At 40.3% G+C, this 21,781-nt stretch overlaps 1 protein-coding gene across 1 annotated transcript; it reads right to left on the bottom strand.

Moving 5' to 3' along the window:
* Positions 1 to 5,003: 5,003 nt before the first annotated feature.
* LOC127330710 (protein RGF1 INDUCIBLE TRANSCRIPTION FACTOR 1-like) lies at positions 5,004 to 6,009 on the bottom strand. Its single transcript, XM_051356834.1, has 3 exons — positions 5,821 to 6,009; positions 5,342 to 5,581; positions 5,004 to 5,265 (listed from the first exon to the last, which is right to left on the bottom strand). Exons 1-3 carry the CDS (start codon positions 6,007 to 6,009, stop codon positions 5,044 to 5,046), a joined length of 651 nt encoding a protein of 216 aa, XP_051212794.1. The 3' UTR covers positions 5,004 to 5,043.
* Positions 6,010 to 21,781: the final 15,772 nt, after the last annotated feature.

The raw sequence follows: 21,781 nt of genomic DNA, 5'->3' as shown, positions 1-21,781 counted from the left end.
TCTATCAAGTTTAAAGAGAAAGCTTATGTGGGTAAGGAGCAAAAGTTCATGTATGTCTCTAAGTTGCCTAAACCAAAAAACTATTATAGGCCTAAAATTGATAAAGCTCTTAATACCACTATAGATAAGGGAGCATCTAAGATACCTAATGGGACAAATTGTGAAAATTATGATGTTGATGCTTCGTCTCTTGATGTCACTTGATACACACTTTCTGCGCCTAGTTGAAAGGCGTTAAAAAAAAGCGCTTATGGGAGACAAACCATGATTTTACTACAGCACTTTTGTTTTATATTTGAGTCTTGGAAGTTGTTACTACTGTAGCAACCTCTCCTTATCTTAATTTTGTTGCATTGTTGTGCCAAGTAAAGTCTTTGATAGTAAGGTTCATACTAGATTTGGATTGCTGCGCAGAAACAGATTTCTTGCTGTCAAGAATTTGGGTTTAGTTCTCTGTAGGTAACTCAGAAAATTCTGCCAATTTACGTGAGTGATCCTCAGAGATGTACGCAACTTTCATTCAATTTGAGCATTTTCATTTGAGAAAATATGGTGCACCTAAAAAATTCGTCTTTACGGACTGTTCTGTTTTGATAGATTCTGCCTTTTATTTCGCATTGCCTGTTTTGCTATGTTTGATGGATTTCTTTATTCCATTAACTTTCAGTAGCTTTGTGCAATGTCCAGAAGTGTTAAGAATGATTATGTCACCTCTGAACATGTGAATTTTGATTATGCGCTAACCCTCTAATGAGTTGTTTTGAGTTTGGTGTGGAGGAAGTTTTCAAGGATCAAGAGAGGAGGATGATACAATATGATCAAGGAGAGTGAAAGCTCTAAGCTTGGGGATGCCCCGGTGGTTCATGGCGAAGGTTGAAACTGCTTAGTTAATTGTTATATGGTTGGAAACGGGAAATGCTACATGTGGTAATTGGTGGAATGTCTTGAATAATTTGATACTTGGCAATTGTTGTGCTCATATAGATTATGTTTAAGCTCTTGCATCATATACTTTGCACCTATTAGTGAAGAAATACATAGAGCTTGCTAAAATTTGGTTTGCATGATTGGTCTCTCTAAGGTCTAGATATTTTCTAGTGAGGGTTTGAACAACAAGGAAGACAGTGTAGAGTCTTATAATGCTTGCAATATGTTTTTATGTGAGTTTTGGTGTACCGGTTCATACTTCTGTTTGTTTCAAATAACCTTGCTAGCCTAAGCCTTGTATTGAGAGGGAATACTTCTCGTGCATCCAAACCCTTGAGCCAATAACTATGCCATTTGTGTCCACCATACCTACCTACTACATGGTATTTTCTGCCATTCCAAAGTAAATTGCTTGAGTGCTACCTTTAAACACTTCAAAATTTATCATCTCTGATTTGTGTCAATGTTTTATAGCTCATGAGGAAGTATGTGGTGTTTATCTTTCAATCTTGTTGGGCAACTTTCACCAATGGACTAGTGGCTTCATCCGCTTATCCAATAATTTTGCAAAAAGAGCTGGCAATGGGGTTCCCAGCCCCAATTAATTAACTTTCATAACTTTACAAAAAAATAGACACTCCTCCATGGTATGTGATTGTTGGACGGCACCCGAGGATTCGGTTAGCCATGGCTTGAGAAAGCAAAGGTGGGGAGGAGTGTTATCTAAATAAAACTAAAATAAAAAGGCACTCCTTCATGGTATGAGATTGTTGGCAGGCACCCGAGGATTCGGTTAGCCATGGTTTGTGAAAGCAAAGGTTGGAAGGAGTGCCACCCAAAAAAAAAATGTTTCATGGGAGACGCTCTTTGAAGGTTTGTCTGGCAAACGGGTTAGAGTGCCCACTACCATTCGTTGACAACAACAAACACCTCTCAAAACTTTACTTTTATGCTCTCTCTATGATTTCAAAATAAAAGCTCTAGCACAAACATAGCAATCGATGCTTCCCTCTGCGAAGGGCCATTCTTTTACTTTTATGTTGAGTCAGTTCACCTACTTCTTTCTGTCTTAGAAGCAAACACTTGATGTGCATTGATTCTTACATACTTGCATATTTGCATTCATCATATTACTTTGCATTGACAACTATCCATCAGATATACATGTTACAAGTTGAAAGCAACCGCTGAAACTTAATCTTCCTTTGTGTTGCTTCAATGCCTTTACTATGAATTTATTGCTTTATGAGTTAACTCTTATGCAAGACTTATTGATGCTTGTCTTGAAAGTACTATTCATAAAAAGTCTTTGCTATATGATTCAGTTGTTTACTCATTGTCTTTACCATTGCTTTGGATCGATGCATTCATTACATGTGCTTACAATAGTATTGATCAAGATTATGATGGCATGTCACTTCAGAAATTATCTTTGTTATCGTTTACCTACTCGGGATGAGTAGGAACTAAGCTTAGGGATGCTGATACGTTTCCAACGTATCGATAATTTCTTATGTTCCATGCTACTTTATTGATGATACCTACATGTTTTATATACACTTTATATCATATTTATGCATTTTCCGGCACTAACCTATTAACAAGATGCCGAAGAGCCAGTTGCTATTTTCTGCTGTTTTTGGTTTCAGAAATCCTAGTAAGGAAATATTCTCGGAATTGGGCGAAATCAACGCCCAGGATCTTATTTTTCCACGAAGCTTCCAGAACACCGGGGGAGATACGAAGTGGGGCGACGAGGCGACGCCACACTAGGGCGGCGCGGCCCAGGCCCTGGCCGCGCCGGCCTACTGTGTGGGCCCCTCGCGTCGCCCCTAAACCTACCTCTTCGCCTATAAGAAGCCTTCGTCTATAATAGTTCCAGTACCGAGAGCCACGATACGGAAAACCTTCCAGAGATGCCGCCGCTCCCAATCCCATCTCGGGGGATTCAGGAGATCGCCTCCGGCACCCTGCCGGAGAGGGGAATCATCTCCCGGAGGACTCTTCACCGCCATGGTCGCCTCCGGAGTGATGTGTGAGTAGTTCACCCCTGGACTATGGGTCCATAGCAGTAGCTAGATGGTCTTCTACTCCTAATTGTGCTATCATTGTTAGATCTTGTGAGCTGCCTAACATGATCAAGATCATCTATTTGTAATACTACATGTTGCGTTTGTTGGGATCCGATGAATAGTGAATGCTATGTTATGTTGATTATCAATCTATTATCTATGTGTTGTTTATGATCTTGCATGCTCTCCGTTATTAGTAGAGGCTCTAGCCAAGTTTTTACTTGTAACTCCAAGAGGGAGTATTTATGCTCGATAGTGGGTTCATGCCTCCATTAAATCTGGGACAGTGACAGAAAGTTCTAAGGTTGTGGATGTGCTGTTGCCACTAGGGATAAAACATCAATGCTATGTCTAAGGATGTATTTCTTGATTACATTACGCACCATACTTAATGCAATTGTCTGTTGTTTGCAACTTAATACTGGAGGGGGTTCAGATGATAACCTTAAGGTGGACTTTTTAGGCATAGATGCATGCTGGATAGCGGTCTATGTACTTTGTCGTAATGCCCAATTGAATCTCGCACTACTCAGCATAACATGTATGTGCATGGTCATGCCCTCTTTATTTGTCAATTGCACAACTGTAATTTGTTCACCCAACATGCTATTTATCTTATGGGAGAGACACCTCTAGTGAACTGTGGACCCCGGTCCATTCTTTTACATCGAATACAATCTACTGCAATACTCATTCTACTGTTCTCTGCAAACATCATCATCCACACTATACATCTAATCCTTTGTTACAGCAAGCCGGTGAGATTGACAACCTCACTGTCACGTTGGGGCAAAGTAATCTGGTTGTGTTGTGCAGGTTCCACGTTGGCGCCGGAATCCCTGGTGTTGCACCGCACTACACTCCACCGCCATCAACCTTCAATATGCTTCTTGGCTCCTACTGGTTCGATAAACCTTGGTTTCTTACTGAGGGAAACTTACTGCTATACGCATCACACCTTCCTCTTGGGGTTCCCAACGGTCGCGTGCTGAACGGAGAGACACACGTCAACTACGCGCAAGCAGTCCCGTATAATTACAAGTCTCTATTCCTAATATATCTCTATCTTCCATATCGACACCTTATTGAGCTTCCGAGCTTTGTAATCTTTTGGTCGTGGGCCTTCAGTAAACCCCGGGTACCTTCTTCGGCAGGCGCATTGGGGACGCCTATGTCACTACCGCTAGTGGTGGTCGACAATGTTGCAAGTGGTGGGACACGGTGTTGCCAATTGTGGCCGGTGGTGTTGCCAGCCAGATTCGAGATGTTGCCAACAACGGTGTTGCCATCTGGAGTTTGAATGTTGCATGCGGTGGGCAGCAGTGCTACAAGTTGTGCATATCGATGGTGCAAGCCTACGAGGTATCTCGTCGATGCTCTGAGTAACATGACGAGGCGGCGACCGTACGTGATGCGTCACACATGGGGGGGGGGGGGGATTTTCGGTGGTCAGGGGAAGTGCAAGTCATGCTCTGGATGGTACGTTCCCATTCCATTGATCCAACAACACGCATGCTTCCCTCGCCCATCCGAGGCATATCACTTATATCTCTTTGTACAATATAACTTCAGAAATATGTTCACAGACCATGCCATACATGGATTTTTTTCCAGCACTAACACAGTGCTAGGATTTCAGTACTAAGATTTTCAATACTCCTAGGAGTATAAGGATACACACATTAAATTCAGTACAACAAATACTACCCAACCAATAATATACACTACTAATTCAGATGCATGGAGACAAACATCTGGCAAAAATATAAGCTAGTACTAATTAAGACGGATGGAAACAAACACCCAGCAAAAATATATGCTACTAATTATACGATATTTTACGTTACCACCAATTATACTCTATTGTACGCTACTAATTATACGCTATTATACGCTACTAATTAAGACACATGGAAACAAACACCCAGCGAATAGTGGGGTGTATTTATTAATTTATGGGCACCATATATAGGATGTACAATGAAAGTCATTATTTTCGCATAATTGGCTTCGGTGCATGGTAATTTTTCGCATAAGCTTTCTCTCAAAAAAATGGCGCACGCCGAGGAATCCCTTTCCGCCTATGACGAGTAGTCTTTGTTGGTGGTGGTTTTTCACAATATTCGGCATCACTGTAACTCTCTCTGTTGTTTTCGGTGTTTGCAGTTGATCCAGTACTTAAGTCCATATCATCATCATTGCTGGTATAATCAGTTTTGTTTCCCATCACAACAGTTGTCTCCATATCCTCCTTAATTCCTTTTAGCTGCAGAAAAATAACAAGTTAACCCATGGAAGATGTTATAAAGCATTACTAATATGTCAATAATTTAGTAGCTTACATTGCAACCAAGAGAGCAGAAGCGGAATGCATCAAGAAGAGCACGATTGCAACTCTCACAACTATATGATGAAGATGACGCCTTGACGACGGAAACACCACAAACACGTTGTTGTTGTGGGCGCTCATTAAGAAAAACAACTGTTGCACTATTGATCACATAGGTTTGCACATCACTAATATCAAGGATGTCATGTAACTCAGCAACTCTGACCACATCGTGGTACGATGATCGTCGTACCTAACAAAAATCTTAAATCAATTCATGTTGAGATAATTGCATAGAGATGGATCTGTTCCACTTCTAATGAGCGATAATATTGTGATTAGTGAAATTTGACAATATTTCTATATGAGGCAAGAAGAGCTAACAAACAGCATATTTATATATCAAAAGAATCAATTCATATATAATACAAAATTATGACAAATACTCTTGTGTACCTCCCTATTACCAAATCACAATGTTATATATTTTACCTGGATGACACGGTGAGTAGAATGATGGCGCTGACGGCAATAGTAGCAAAATGCAACTTGTGGCGCCTCACAGTCTATGCAAAATAGGTTACACTCATTGCGAGCAGAGGATAGGTGGCTCATGCATATTGTAAAAAATTGTGTTGTGAGCAATAGCTCTAGCCAAGAAGGCACCAATTCTTTTTTCATCGTATAAGCAATATTTCTTTGTGGTTCGAAAACAATGTATTGTGCTTTGTAAGGCATGGTTGTGGCATATTTATAGGGAGATCTAGGTGGGGTATTTCTATTTTTTAAAACCACGGGCGCACATAGTTTGATGTAGAAATTGTGGGGCTAAAAATTACATGCATGCCAGAATAGTGGTCCCGCATTAGTTTGTAATTTAATAAATGCCCGTGGTAGGTGCAACCAACCATTTGGCGGTTTTCGACCTCAATGGATGGTTCTCGATTTTTCATAGTTCAGCGAGAAAATACATAATTAATTTGGTTAATACAGTATATTTTCTCCATAGGAAATCTATTCACGATCTACACATGGCAAATATAATATTTATATTGTTATTTACTATTTTTACTGAATATTTGCTCCAACCTCCTATTAAAATGCAATTTAATTCCCGGACATAGAAAAATCTTTTGTTTATTGTTGTAGGAAGCTTCAAGACATCATAAACATCTGAGGAAATTCAGATATCCATTTTGTTAAGGACCAAAGCCCTGCACCAGGAGGCACTCGAAGGGGCCCACCAGGAACCGACGCGACATGGGGCGCATCCGTTGACCCAGTCGCACCTAGTGACATGTTGGCCCACATAAGTCCGTCGTCATCGTAGCACTTTTCGATGGAGTAAGATCTTACCCTAAATATTGATATATCTCCCTTTGGGATTTTTCGTGACCTGCACAATGTGATACAAAGACAGAACAAAACATATAAGATAAGCCAGACTATCAACACAGGAGATTGTAGGTGGAATAGCAACCAGAGGCACCTCCAGCGTCGTAGAGGCATCTTTCCTGCTACCATCAACTCCTTGTTGATCAACAGGATGGATCGAACAAGTTCACTCGCTAAGATAAATAACATGAAGATACAATACATAAATAAAATAAACTACAATGCTCAAAGGCATTTCACCTAGGACTCGGGCATGAGTAATTACCACGCTCTTGCAAGGGTGGTGGAGACAAAAACTAGGCATTTCAGGGGTGTTAAACAAGGGAGTCGATGAAGCGACCCCGGTGTGGCAGATGTGGGCGCTGGTGGAGTAGACACGGTGCATTGCACACGAACATCGGTGAAGAAAATCTAGTGCACCGAGGTAGTTGGTGAAATCAGGTGTTGTGTATTTGTGTATGTGGGTGCCAGTGAAGTAGATCCGGTTCCACAACTGAGAGTGGAGGTGGAGTGGATCCTCTACGTGAAAAGGACCGGCCGTGAAGCAACTACGGTGTGGAGGAGGAGGCCGATAGTGAAGCCAATATAGTACGACATAGGGGATAGGGTTTTGGTGTGTGGGTAGATTTTTGGCGAAAACGGTAAATGGGGGATATACATGGGAGAACATATATAAGTTAACACAACAACCCTCTATTATTATAATGGTCTTTGGATCGTTGTTTCTGGACCAAGGATCAAATTTAGTATTGCCTCCAAGAAATATTTTCTAGCCTCATTGCAGGGGAAAACAACCAACACCTTGTAATCATACAAGCTTGGAGTGGTGTTGTTCAGGTCTTTCATTATCCTTCAGGTTTAAAATAGCTTTGTTTCTTGTTTTTTATTTACTTTACTTTCATTTTTTTGCATTTTATTGCATGCTATACCTATGAACACACAAAGAATGGTGTAGCTTTATTTATTATGCTAAACTATGGAGGTGCTAAATAGAACCTCCATGTAAGAAGTTTGTGATCCTTATGGATTACGTTAATATAGTGATATGAAAAGAACCACTTCTTCTATCTTCGATCTTTTCAAAAAAAAAATGAATCATAATTTTCGTTGCGTATTCGATGGTACCCCAGTAAGGGTATCCTTACGGAGGGGGAGGAAGAGGGGGCCATCGGGAGAGGAGTCACTGGGACCGGGGCACGCAAGCTAGCCATCTTCGGAAACCTCACGACGGTGGCGAGGCCCTACTATTGCTTGTCTGGAATTATTGGGAAACTAGTGCGAGATTACTATTAGTTCTGTCCTGCCTCAAGGGCTCCCAGGATCCGGCTTATAAAGGCTCCGAATCTAGGGTTACATGGTAGAGATCCAACCGGATACGGGTAGCCTGAAGTATGTTAAGCTATCTTGCCCTGCACATCAAGGATCCGACCTCTCCTATGCGGGTACGGATCTGGCCAGCTCAACTTTGTGCAAATATCTTCGACTTTCTCTATACATATAAGAGATAATCTTGAAGGACTCCCTAACTTCATATCTTCGACCAAGAATTGGTCGGAAACTTCACATAATTGACCCCAATGGTCACACTTGATGCCAACGGTAACTTTGTGGATTGCATGCGTCTTACATATCACGACTCATACAGAGATGCTCCTATATTCCCAGTCGTAATTTCCTGCATGTAAATGTTTCCGGGAAAGTAGGACCTTCCAGTAAAAACACATGTGTAGCATTCTCACTCCTTATGACCTAGGACACTGATAACCCCCAAATGCAGGGGATTACCGCAGTACAATTCGATAAGTATTTGAGTGTCGAACCCACCAGGATCTGAAGGTAAACTATCTATTCTATAAGCCCTATAACCCACTTATATGTCCTTCTACAAATCTAGGAGATATGGTGTGTGTGTGTGAAGAGGTTTTTACTAAAAAATTATATGTGCTGAAATTAAAATGCAACAAGTAAAACTAGTGCAAGAATAAGTAAAGTGCAATAAAGTAAAATGCAATGAGATGAAGTGAAGTGAAGTGGATGGAGTAACTCAAGAGAGCAAGTGTTCATGCAAATTTCTATTTCATTTGTGTGGTTGTAATAATTAGTGAAGCTCATTATAGACTCTTTAGTGCTTCTTCTAGGGAGGAGCAATAGATAGGTGTAGTCATATACATGTGCAAGTACACCCCTAGTGATTGATCTTAAGGCCATCGGAATGTGCAAGCAAAGGAATTATTAAGAATTCATATCAAGACACGAAGTCCAACCACCGATGTAAGTTTAAAGGTCCCCATAATTGGTCCCCCGGTTAACATGCATCTAAGAATCGGGACAAGGTTTATGTCGCTCCCCGTCCCTCATCCTGTTAACATAGAATGGTGATAACCTTTATGCATCCCCTTGACATATGTGTGCACTCATATATCAATACATAAGACCATCATAGAAGATAACAAATACTTGTATGCACCCAACAACAAACTATATAACAATTGACATGAACAATTAACTACTCAAACATCAACATAGAAATACAATAGATCATGGGAAAATAATATATTGCATCATACATCATGTTTTCCCAGAGATTACAGATGAGGATGATGAGGAGTTTTTGTAGATGTTGATGAAGATGATGAAGATGTGCAGCCCGTGGAGGAGATGGCGCTCAAGATCCCCGTGGCGGCGGACACGGGAGGCGGCGGTGCCCCGGCGGCAGTAGGAGGGTAGCGCTGGTAGCAGGAGGGCGGCGGCTGTCCTTGGGGGCAGCGGCCCCTTGCCCCTTATTCTTCCTTGGACTTTGTGCTGGTATGGAGGAGGTTTTCCCCCTCCTTGGTGGCTGCTAAGGAGGATAATTTCGTCACAATGGATGGGGTCCTCCAAAACAAGGGTTTCCCCTCAATATAGAGGTGGAGATGCAATCTTGGCCATGAGATTGATGTCCCTTTGATCCAAGGGTTTTTGGGCACCTATAGAACCTTCATAGGACTCTCCTCTGTACTTTATGAGTCCATAAAGTATTGGCTTGGCCGAATCCATCAAACATTCAAGAGTTTGTGTCAATCACGTCACCAGTTTTCGGATTTCCGATATTGCCTATGTACCCTTCAGTAATATCGCGACCACGGGTCAGACTCCGATCGGGTCGTTCTTTATGTAAAATTAAATATATGAAAATTCCCCACAACTTTGTCAACCGGCACTTTTTCATTTGACGTTATGTTCGGGGATCCTCAGGGCAATCTTTGAAAACTGTACTGCAGGGACAGATTTTAGGAAACTCCAGATTTCCCCATAATGATCAATTTCCTTTCATATTTGGCTATTTCCTACACAACAAAGTTTAAAACAAGAAATTGTGAAATTTTGCAACTATTAATAGGTTATTTCAAATAAATATAATAAAGTTATAATATAATAAGAATTTTAGTGCAATAAACCACAAGATTCATGTATGCATTTTACATGCATCAACATCCCCAAACTTAACCTATGCTCGCCTCGAGCATAAAGGTGATAAACTAACATGGACTTTGAAGTTTATTGCAATACTTCTATGTAATCATGCAAAGTCTTACAGGGTTCAGTCAATAAAGAATGACAATAAGTAATATGAACTCATCAAGTTATAACTCTTACATTCTACAAAGCACGCATAGTAAGTAGCATTGTAAGAAACATGAATGATAAGTATCAATAAAATCATAAAGCATGCTTAGAAGAATCCTATAGAATTGTTGGAGAACCGTTTTTTCCTCTCTTTTAGTGAATATTTCTTATGACTCTTGAACACAAGAAAGTAAGCAGGGAATTTATGTGCTAAACCTCCAAAAGAATAAAAAAGTAGAGAGCATAAAACATGTTTTTAAGCTATGCAATTCATGTCAACAATAATAATAAGGATGGGGTACCGAGTATCTCATGTATGAAGATATCTATGTGTCATGAGTTTGACCTCTTATGAGTAAGTGTCGCCTCACTTTCTTGAATGCTAAGGACTACACCTTTTGTTAGTCAACTCGGGGTTACCAAGAATTTTCGACATACATGTTTTAACCAAGTATCACAATGGGGTACCTTCATGCCACATGTACAAAGAACCAAAGGAGATGTGCATCTCAACTATAGGCCATCCATACCGGGACAACATGACAACATACGTTGAGCATCCTCTCTAACTCTCTCTCTCACTTTTTATCATACTCTTTTGTTCCTTTTTCTCATACTTTTTTCACACAACTCTTTTTCCACACAACTCTTTTTTCACTCTTCCTATTGAGGATGATCGTTGCTGAATATTCCACCATGATTAAGCATGGCTTCGGTTAGTGGCCCTTTGCTCTTCTCTAACAATGCATGCTTACTTGTTTAAATAACCTCTACTTATTTCACAAGAGATAGCCATCAACAAAACAAAATAAACGATGATCAGCGCAGGGTGCAATACCCCAAAACTGCAATGTTGAAAGACTTCCCCAGTAAAGATGGTTATGGTCTAGCTCATTACTCATAATCAGTCAAACAAACAACATGCATAGTGGTATTTCCTACCAAACCTTACTTTCTTATGAGCTTTAAATTACACAAAAAAGAAATTTTGAAAAATTTGGAGGCAAACACACACATTATACTTGGATAAAAAGTGCTATATAGATAGGTATGATAGACATTGGATTTTAGTTGAGCTTGGAAACAAGTCTATGCTTGTGTAATAATTCAATTCTTTTGGCTAGCAAGATGTCTAAAAGCATGCAATAGTATCCATAGACTATTCATTCATCATCAAACAATGACAATTAAAATTAAACATCTATGTATACTAGCAACAAGTAGCACTGAATAAGGCAGATAACAAATCATCACTCAATAGAGCATGTGAAACTAATAGTAATATGCACAATTTCAACTTTTTAATGCATCCCTCTTCATCTTTCATAACACGCAACTAACTTTCATGGAGGCATTAAATAATATGATAATTTATTTCAGTAGCTCTTTAATAATAATGCAATGAATTTGTCATGATGGCAATGTTTATTTCGAAGCAAAACTAGACACAAAACTAATAAAGAATGCTCCAAGTTTTTGCGAGAATTCTATGTTGCTCAAAAAACAAAGTTTAGAAGTGTGCAAACCGAGAGTTTTAATATGAGTCCAGTGGGGTGCCTCGGGCATCCCAAGCTTATGGTCTTCACCATTCTTATATTTCTCTTGGTGTGGTGTTTTTCCATTCCCTGTGAAAAACTTCAACACAAAACTTTCTTCCCATTCTTTTCTATAGGGTTACATTGGAGGTACAAAGAAATCATGCTTTATGCTATTTAATCAATAATAAAATTATATATTCATGAACCAGAGAGAAAATAATGTTCTACTCATTCTATCATATCAAAATTTTCAAGTAAAAATCATTTTGATACTCAAAAGAATGGATCTAACAAAGTAAGGCAGAACATGTCAAAAAAGTTGCTGCAGCAAAAATGAATTTTTAGTACGACTTAGACACCTCAAAAAATTAAGCAAATTTACGTGAATATAGAGGATGAAAAGTTGCAGCTACTGTATTCTTATCTAGATTTTAATATCTACCAGCAGGGACATAAAAATCGTGCACTAAAAATTGCAGCGCAGAAATCTGCAACTCCATGTTATGTTTGCAACTATAAACATCCAAATGGGTAAATACTTGGTGCTTTATTTAGAAATCAGAGAGTAAAAAAAACTAATATGCTACAGAAAGCATGCATAGGAATAACCAAAAACAAACAAAGATAAATAAAAACATGGTTCCCGCAAACATTTGAAGGGATCATGAAGATAAAACTAGCACATGAATTTGAAATGATTTACTTGAGATTCTTGAAAGAAGAGGGGGTGCGTGGGAATCCCCAAGCTTTGATACCTCTGGTACTATAATTCTTCCTCATCATATCGTGTTACTCATCTTAATCAAAGAAATATTTTCATCTCCATGATACTCTAATGCCTACAAAATTGTTAGTTCTCCAGATAAATGATATGATAATTTCTACCAAGATGGGACCTATAGGAATCATTGGGAAACCATTTTATTCAATAAGCTAACATATATAAAGAAACGAAAACACTCTTTTTATTTTTTTTATTGTAGGAAGAGTTTTAATGATATAGACTTTGCAATGGTTCCATTGGCGTGAACAACACGTGCTCAAGGTTGACCCCAAGTTCTTCATTGCTCATCCTTCATATTTACTCTTCCATATTTTTTATTTTATTAAAACTTATAAAATCACTAATATTTAGTAAGAAGTAAATCTATTTAACAAGGATTAAAATGTGTGCTCAAATTAAAAGTTACTTGAAAGCATATGGAGGACACCACAGGGTTTGAAACCAATAAGTTTTAAGTCCCACCCTCTTCCTATGCATTGGCATTTTATATATGAATAAGTAATAATAACTATATGGTAGCCAATGCATATAATGACCAGTAGCTTGCATTTTAAATAACATAACTACATAAAGACGGCTCTTATCTCTTCCTCTTTCATAAAATTTGCAAGCATCAAGAGTAGACTCAATAACATAGTTGTGAATAGAATCACAATCACCACATATAGACATATCATATGATGAGCATATGGTATCATCTATTTCTTATAAACCATCATGACCCTCCCATAAATTAGAAAATCTTAAATCACATAGAGGATCATCATCAATATTATAAGAAAAGGTGTTTTGTGTGTTACCATTGTTGGGAGTTAGAGATGGGTAGCTACTCCATTCTTCCTCCTCTTGTTCTTCTTTATGCTCTTATTGGGGTTGCATGGGCATCCCCAAGCTTATGCTTTTGTCATCCTCCTTCTTTTGTTCCTCTTTGTCTTCCTCTTGGTACTATATGGACAACCCCAAGCTTATGCTTTCATCATCTTTTCCCAGCAAAATATTAGTTCTCTCTTGGGTAGTCATGCCCTTATTATTAAATTCAACAACATAGATATCCATGTAGTTGGTTTTAAATAATTAAGGATACAAATGATCAAACTTTTAAATTTAGAAGCTACATGGAAAGTTTAATGTTCACAAATGAAGGTGTCTAATTCAGAAGCTACCATATAAATAACAAATTGCTCTACTTGTTCCATCCCTAAATGAGCATAATCATACCTATGATAAGATGCAATAACATATTCTTCATGGGATCTACATTGAAATTCAAACTGTCTACAATCTTTTTTAGAGCAACAATTTTTATCTTCATGATAGTCAAGCAACTCAATGGCAATATAATAAAAAAAAGCAATGTTCTAATAATATCCCTTCTTTTGATTCTCAATGTTTCTTAGCAAGCCCAGCAAAATTCAAGTACATAAGCAAAGTGGCATTGATATTCATACTTGTTCTCATAAAAGGAGTATTTTTGGTATTTTCCATTTTCTAAAATAAAAGTACTAAAAGTAAACTAGCAATGCAAACAAGAATAGAAGCCTAGCGCTACGCTTCCTCGCAACGGCGCCAGAAAAGTATCTTGATAACCCCAAGTGTAGGAGATCACCGTAGTACAATTCGATAAGTATTTGAGTGTCGAACCCACGAGGAGCTGAAGGTAAATTATATATTCTCTAAATCCCTATACCTCAATTATATGTCCTTCTATGCAAAGCTAGGAGATATGGTGTGTGTGTGTGTGTGAAGAGGTTTTTACTAAAATCTATATGTGCTGAAATTAAAATGTAAGAAGTAAAACTAGTGCAAGAATAAGTAAAGTGCAATAAAGTAAAATGCAATGAGATGAAGTGAAGTGAAGTGAAATGAAGTGGAGTAACTCAAGTGAACAAGTGTTCAGGTAAATTTCTATTTCATTTGTGTGGTTGTCATAATTAGTGAAGTTCATTATAGTATTTTTAGTGCTTCTTCTAGGGAGGAACCATAGATAGGTGTAGTAATATACATTTGCAAGTACACACCTAGTGATTGATCCAAAGGCCATCGTAATGTGCAAGCAAGGAATTATTAAGATTTCATATTAAGAAATTAAGTCCAACCACCAATGTAAGTTTAAAGGTCCCCATAATTGGTTCCCCCGTTAGCATGTATCTAAGAACCGGGACAAGGAATCTGTCGCTCCCCATACCTCATCCTGTCAACATGCAATGGTGATAACCTTATGCATCCCCTTGACATATGTGTGCACTCATATATCAATACATAAGACCATCACAGAATATAACAAATACTTGTATGCAACCAATAACAGACTATATAATAATTGCCATGAACAATTTAGTACTCAAACATCAACATAGAGATACAATAGATCATGGTAAAACAATATAGAACATCATACATCATGTTTGCCAAGAGATTACAGATGGGGATGATGAGGAGTTGTTGATGAAGATGATGAAGATGTGCAGCTCGTGGAGGAGATGGCACTGAAGATCCCCGTGGCGGCGGCCACATGAGGCGGCGGCGCCCCAGCGGCAGCAGGAGGGCGGCGTCTGCCCTTGGGGGCAGCGCCCCCTTGCCCCTTCTTCTTCCTTGTACTTGGTGCTGGTATGGAGGAGGTTTCCCCCCTCCTTGGCGGCTGTCAAGGAGGAGGATTTTAGTCACAATGGATGGGGCCCTCCGAAACAAGGGTTTCCCCTCAATATATAGGGGTGGAGATGCAATCTTGGCTATGGGATTGATGCCCCTTTGATCGAAGGGTTTTTGGGAACCTATAAAACCTTCATAGGACTCCCCTCTGTACTTTACGAGTCTATAAAGTCGTGGCTTGGCCGAATCCATCAAATATGTCAAGAGTTTGTGTCAATCACGTCACCAATTTTTGGGTTTCCAAAACTTTTTTTTAGATAAAAGGCAAAGAATTGCCCCACTTTAAATTAATAAAGCCTTTACGGTAGCCAGTATACAACTTAGCCAACATAAACGCATCAATTAAAGATAGAACAGACACATAACATCTATGGACAACCCCTCGTCAGCCACCTCTTTGCGTCCTCGGGGAATCATTTGCGGTGAGCTCCACGTGCACGAGTCGGAGCCTATCCACCAACTGCTCCTTGCCTTCCCGATCATGAGCCTTTGCGGATGGATTTCATTGTTTCATAAGAAGCATGCATTTGCATATAATGTCAGTAGGGTGACGAATCACCTTAGCATGGAAATCGTGTCTATTGCGCACGTTCCATAAAGACCACCACAAGGCTGCCAACAGGGTCCAAAGCAAGCGTCGAGCCCTGCCGGCAAAACTCGATAAAATACCAAAGAATGGAGGGAAGGAGGAGGGGTACCATTTGCATCCCAGCATTTGGCGGATCACACTCCATCCAAATCTCGCCAGCAAACAACTAAAAAAGAGGTGGCTAGCAGATTCAGCCGCACCGCAAAGGGCGCAGCGACCGTCTGACGGCCCCCGCTGGTGAGCGAGAACAACTCTGGTGGGTAACCGATCTAGCGCCAGCTGCCAAGTGAATATGCGGATCTTGAGGGGAAGCGTGGTGGCCCACATATCCCTATAGTGAGCTACCGAAGCTCAACGAGACAACACTTCATACATCGAGCTAACTGAATACTCCCCTGATGGATCAAGCGTCCATGAAATCTTGTCAGTGCCAGGTGATAGACTTGTGATATCTATCAGGTCCATGAGCTGGTCCCATTTCGATCTGCCTCTCTCATCGACGGTTCATCTGAGGCGCATGTACTCATGCCTCCCTGCAGGCCTGGGCCACCGAAACCCTCTGGTTTTCACAAATGCTAAAGATAAGGGGAAAATGATCCCTGAGATCTCCACCCACGTACCACTTGTCAAACCAAAAATGTGACTTACAACCATCTTTGACCTCGTGTTTAGCCCCAATGAATGGATCATAGCGAACAAGAGGGGGGGTGAATGGCGCTACGACAAGTTTTAGTATTTTTCAATTTTTATGCAACGGAAGGTAAAGGTGAGAACTTTAGCAATAGGGGTGATCCTACAATGATTATCGGACAAGTGCAACAAGTAAAGGAATCAACAAGATAACGAGAGTAAGGAGCGAGACAACCGGGGGCGCGAGGCGAGTCGAGGTTTGTTTCCCGCAGTTCCTTCCACAATAGGAAGTACGTCTGCGTTGAGGAGGTGCTAGTCTCACACAAGAGACTAGGCGGCCACACCACAAAGGAAGGCCTCACCTTCTTCCTCGAGAGAGCTCCACGAAGGTGCTCTCCCTCTTCCACTAAGGCACCGGTCGAAGCGGTGATTCCTTCACAAGGTTGGGGCGAGCTCCACACACAAGGATGCTCCCAACACCCTATGGAGCTAGTACATCACCAAGCTAGACTCCGTAGCTGCACATCTCCAATGCTCCACCATAGGAACCCTTCACCAATGCTCCACCATAGGAACTCTTCCAATGCTCCACCAAAGGAACCCTTCCAATGCTCCACCAAAGGAACCCTTCCAATGCTCCACCAAGGAACTCTTCTCCAATGCTCCACTAAAGGAACCCTACCACCAAGATCCACTAAGGAATAGCTAGTATTGGTGAAATCTCTCTTGGTAGAACTATAGATCGGGGCCTCCTCCACCAATCCTCAAAGTTTGGGCAAGATTGGTTGGATGGTGAAGGAGATCCTCAAGGATTAAGCTCAGCAACAATGGAGGAGAGAGAGGGGGAAGAGATAAAATCGTGTTGGGGAAGAAGGGGCCCTTAAATAGGCTCCTCCAAATCCAACCGTTATGTCCAGTTTTTGCCTAAGCGGTACTACCGCTTATGGGAAGCGGTACTACCGCTCTGAGTTCGAATTTCCCCCAGATCTGGTCAAAGGACGGAGAGCAGTACTACCGCTCGAGGTACCGCTCGAGGTACCGCAACAGGGTCCAGAGCTTACTGGACTCGAAGCGGTACCGAAGCGGTACCAGGGCGGTACAGCCGTAACTCGTTTACGGTACCTGATACGTCTCCGACGTATCGACAATTTCTTGTGTTCCATGCTTGTTTTATGACAATACCTACATGTTTTGTTCACACTTTATATCATTTTATGCGTTTTCCGGAACTGACCTATTGACGAGATGCCGAAGTGCCAGTTCCTGTTTTCTGCTGTTTTTGGTTTCAGAAATCCTAGTAAGGAAATATTCTCGGAATTGGACGAAATCAATGTCCAGCATCTTAGAATTGCATGAAGCTTCCAGAACACCCGAGAGCCACTAGAGGAGGGCCCTGTGGGCCCCAGATGACAGGTCGGCATGGCCAGGGGGTGGGCCGCGCCCCCCCTAGTGTGTCACCGCCTCGTCGACCTTCCGACTCTGCCTCTTCGCCTATATAAAGGTCCCTAACCTAAATCTTCGATACGGAAAAGCCACGGTACGAGAAACCTTCCAGAGCCGCCGGCATCGCGAAGCCAAGATCTGGGGGACAGGAGTCTCTGTTCCGGCACGCCGCCGGGACGGGGAAGTGCCCCGGAAGGCTTCTCCATCGACACCACCGCCATCTTCATCACCGCTGCTGTCTCCCATGAGAAGGGAGTAGTTATCCATCGAGGCTAAGGGCTGTACCGGTAGCTATGTGGTTCATCTCTCTCCCTATGTACTTCAATACAATAATCTCATGAGCTGCCTTACATGATTGAGATTCATATGATGATGCTTGTAATCTAGATGTCGTTATGCTAGTCAAGTGAATTTTACTTATGTGATCTCCGGAGACTCCTTATCCCACGTGTGTAAAGGTGACAGTGTGTGCACCGTGTGGGCCTCTTAGGCTATATTTCACAGAATACTTATTCACTGTATGAATGGCATAGTGAAGTGCTTATTTATATCCCTTTATGATTGCAATGTGCTTTGTATCACAATTCATCTATGTGCTACTCTAGTGATGTTATTAAAGTAGTCTATTCCTCCTGCACGGTGTAATGGTGACAGTGTGTGCATCGTGTAGTACTTGGCGTAGGTTATGATTGTAATCTCTTGTAGATTATGAAGTTAATTATTGCTATGATAGCATTGATGTGATCTATGCCTCCTTCATAGTATGATGGTGACAGTGTGCATGCTATGTTAGTACTTGGTGTAGTTGTGTTAATCTATCATGCACTCTAAGGTTATTTAAACATGAATATCGAATATTGTGGAGCTTGTTAACTCCGGCATTGAGGGTTCGTGTAATCCTACACAATTAGTGGTGTTCATCATCCAACAAGAGAGTGTAGAGTATAGCATTTATCTATTCTGTTATGTGATCAATGTTGAGAGTGTCCACTAGTGAAAGTATAATCCCTAGGCCTTGTTCCCAAATACTGCTATCGCTACTTGTTTACTGTTCTACTGCATATGTACTGCCTGTAATATTACCACTATCAACCACACGCCAGTTGTAGCATCAAGCTATTTTCTGGTGCCGTTACTACTGCTCATATATTCATACCACCTGTATTTCACTATCTCTTCGCCGAACTAGTGCACCTATACATCTGACAAGTGTATTGGGTGTGTTGGGGACACAAGAGACTTCTTGCTTTGTGGTTGCAGGGTTGCATGAGAGGGATATCTTTGACCTCTTCCTCCCTGAGTTCGATAAACCTTGGGTGATCCACTTAAGGGAAAACTTGCTGCTGTTCTACAAACCTCTGCTCTTGGAGGCTCAACACTGTCTACAGGAAAAGAAGCGTGAGTAGACATCAAGCTATTTTCTGGCGCCGTTGCCGAGGAGGAAAGGTAAAAGGTACTCACACTCCGTATCTCGGCTACTAAGCTATTTTCCGGCGCTGTTGTAAGTACTCGAAGCTATTTCCTTTAGATCCTGCAATTGCATCTTTTTGTTTCTTGTTTTACACTAGTTTGGCATAATGGAAAGCAACATGGAGCTTTTTATTCTTTTTCCTGAGTTAAGACCTGGATGGTTTGATGCGAAAATTAAAAAACCCATGGAACATATTAGTATGAACACTTTGAACACCATTATTGCTAATGATATGGAATATTCTAAGCTTGGGGAAGCTGGTTTTGATGAGCATGATATCTTTAGTCCCCCAAGGCCCAAGCATTGAGGAGAAAATTTCTTGGATGATACTTTGCCTCCTATTTATGATGATTATAATGATAGTAGTCTTTTGGTGCCACCTACTATGGAGAGTAAATTTAATTATGATCACAATATGCCTCCTATATTTGATGATAGCTACTTTGTTGAATTTGCTCCCACTACAACTAATAAAATTGGTTATGCTTATGTGGAGAGTAATAATTTTATTCATGAGACTCATGATAAGAATGCTTTATGTGATAGTTATATTGTTGAGTTTGCTCATGATGCTACTGAAAATCTTTATGAGAGAGGAAAATATGGTTGTAGAAGTTTTCATGTTACTAAAACACCTCTCTATATGCTTAAAATTTTGAAGTTGAGCTTGTCTAGTTTTCCTATGCTTATTACATTATGCCTACATAACTTGTTTGTTTACAAGATTCCTATGCATAGGAAGCATGTTAGATTTAAATTTGTTTTGAATTTTCCTCTTGATGCTCTCTTTTGCTTCAAATACTATTTCTTGCGAGTGCATCAATAAAACTGCTGAGCCCATCTTAATGGCTATAAAGAAAGAACTTCTTGGGAGATAACCCATGTGTTTTTTTACTGCAGTACTTTGTTTTATATTTGAGTCTTGGAAGTTGTTACTACTGTATCAACCTCTCCTTATCTTAATTTTGTTGCATTGTTGTACCAAGTAAAGTCTTTGATAGTAAGGTTCATACTAGATTTGGATTGCTGCGCAGAAACAGATTTCTTGCTGTCACGAATCTGGGCCTAATTCTCTGTAGGTAACCCAGAAAATTATGCCAATTTATGTGAGTGATCCTCAGATATGTACGCAACTTTTATTCAATTTGAGCATTTTCATTTGAGCAAGTATGGTGCCTCAATAAAATTCGTCTTTACAGACTGTTCTGTTTTGACAGATTCTGCCTTTTATTTCGCATTGCCTCTTTTGCTATGTGGAATGGATTTCTTTGTTCCATTAACTTCCAGTAGCTTTGAGCAATGTCCAGAAGTGTTAGGAATGATTGTGTCACCTCTGAACATGTGAATTTTTCATTATGCACTAATCGTCTAATGAGTTTGTTTTGAGTTTGGTGTGGAGGAAGTTTTCAAGGATCAAGAGAGGGAGATGATACAATATGATCAAGGAGAGTGAAAGCTCTAAGCTTGGGGATGCCCCGGTGGTTCACCCCTGCATATTTCAAGAAGACTCAAGCGTCTAAGCTTGGGGATGCCCAAGGCATCCCCTTCTTCATCGACAAAATTATCAGGTTCCTCCCTTGAAACTATATTTTTATTCAGTCACATATTATGTACTTTACTTGGAGCGTCTGTTTGTTTTCATTTTTGTTTTAGTTTGAATAAATGCATGCTTGTGTGGGAGAGAGACACGCTCCGCTGGTTCATATGAACACATGTGTTCTTAGCTTTTAATGTTCATGGCGAAGGTTGAAACTGCTTCGTTAATTGTTATATGGTTGGAAACAGAAAATGCTACATGTGGTAATTGGTAGAATGTCTTGAATAATTTGATACTTGGCAATTATTGTGCTCATGTTTAAGCTCTTGCATCATATACTTTGCACCTATTAATGAAGAAATACATAGAGCTTGCTAAAATTTGGTTTGCATGATTGGTCTCTCTAAGGTCTAGATATTTTCTAGTAAGGGTTTGAACAACAAGGAAGACGGTGTAGAGTCTTATAATGCTTGCAATATGTTTCTTATGTAAGTTTGTTGTACTAGTTCATATTTGTGTTTGTTTCAAACAACCTTGCTAGCCTAAGCCTTGTATTGCGAGGGAATACTTCTCGTGCATCCAAATCCTTGAGCCAAACACTATGCCATTTGTGTCCACCATACCTACCTACTACATGGTATTTCTCCGCCATTCCAACGTAAATTGCTTGAGTGCTACCTTTAAATTTCCATTCTTTGTCTTTGCAATATATAGCTCATGGGAAAAATAGCCTAAAAACTATTGTGGTATTGAATATGTACTTATGCATCTTATCTCTTATAAGTTTCTTGTTGAGCGATAACCATGTTCC

This window comes from Lolium perenne, chromosome 2, assembly GCF_019359855.2.
Source record: "Lolium perenne isolate Kyuss_39 chromosome 2, Kyuss_2.0, whole genome shotgun sequence".
NCBI lineage: Eukaryota > Viridiplantae > Streptophyta > Magnoliopsida > Poales > Poaceae > Lolium > Lolium perenne.
This window is presented reverse-complemented; position numbering and strand designations above follow the sequence as displayed.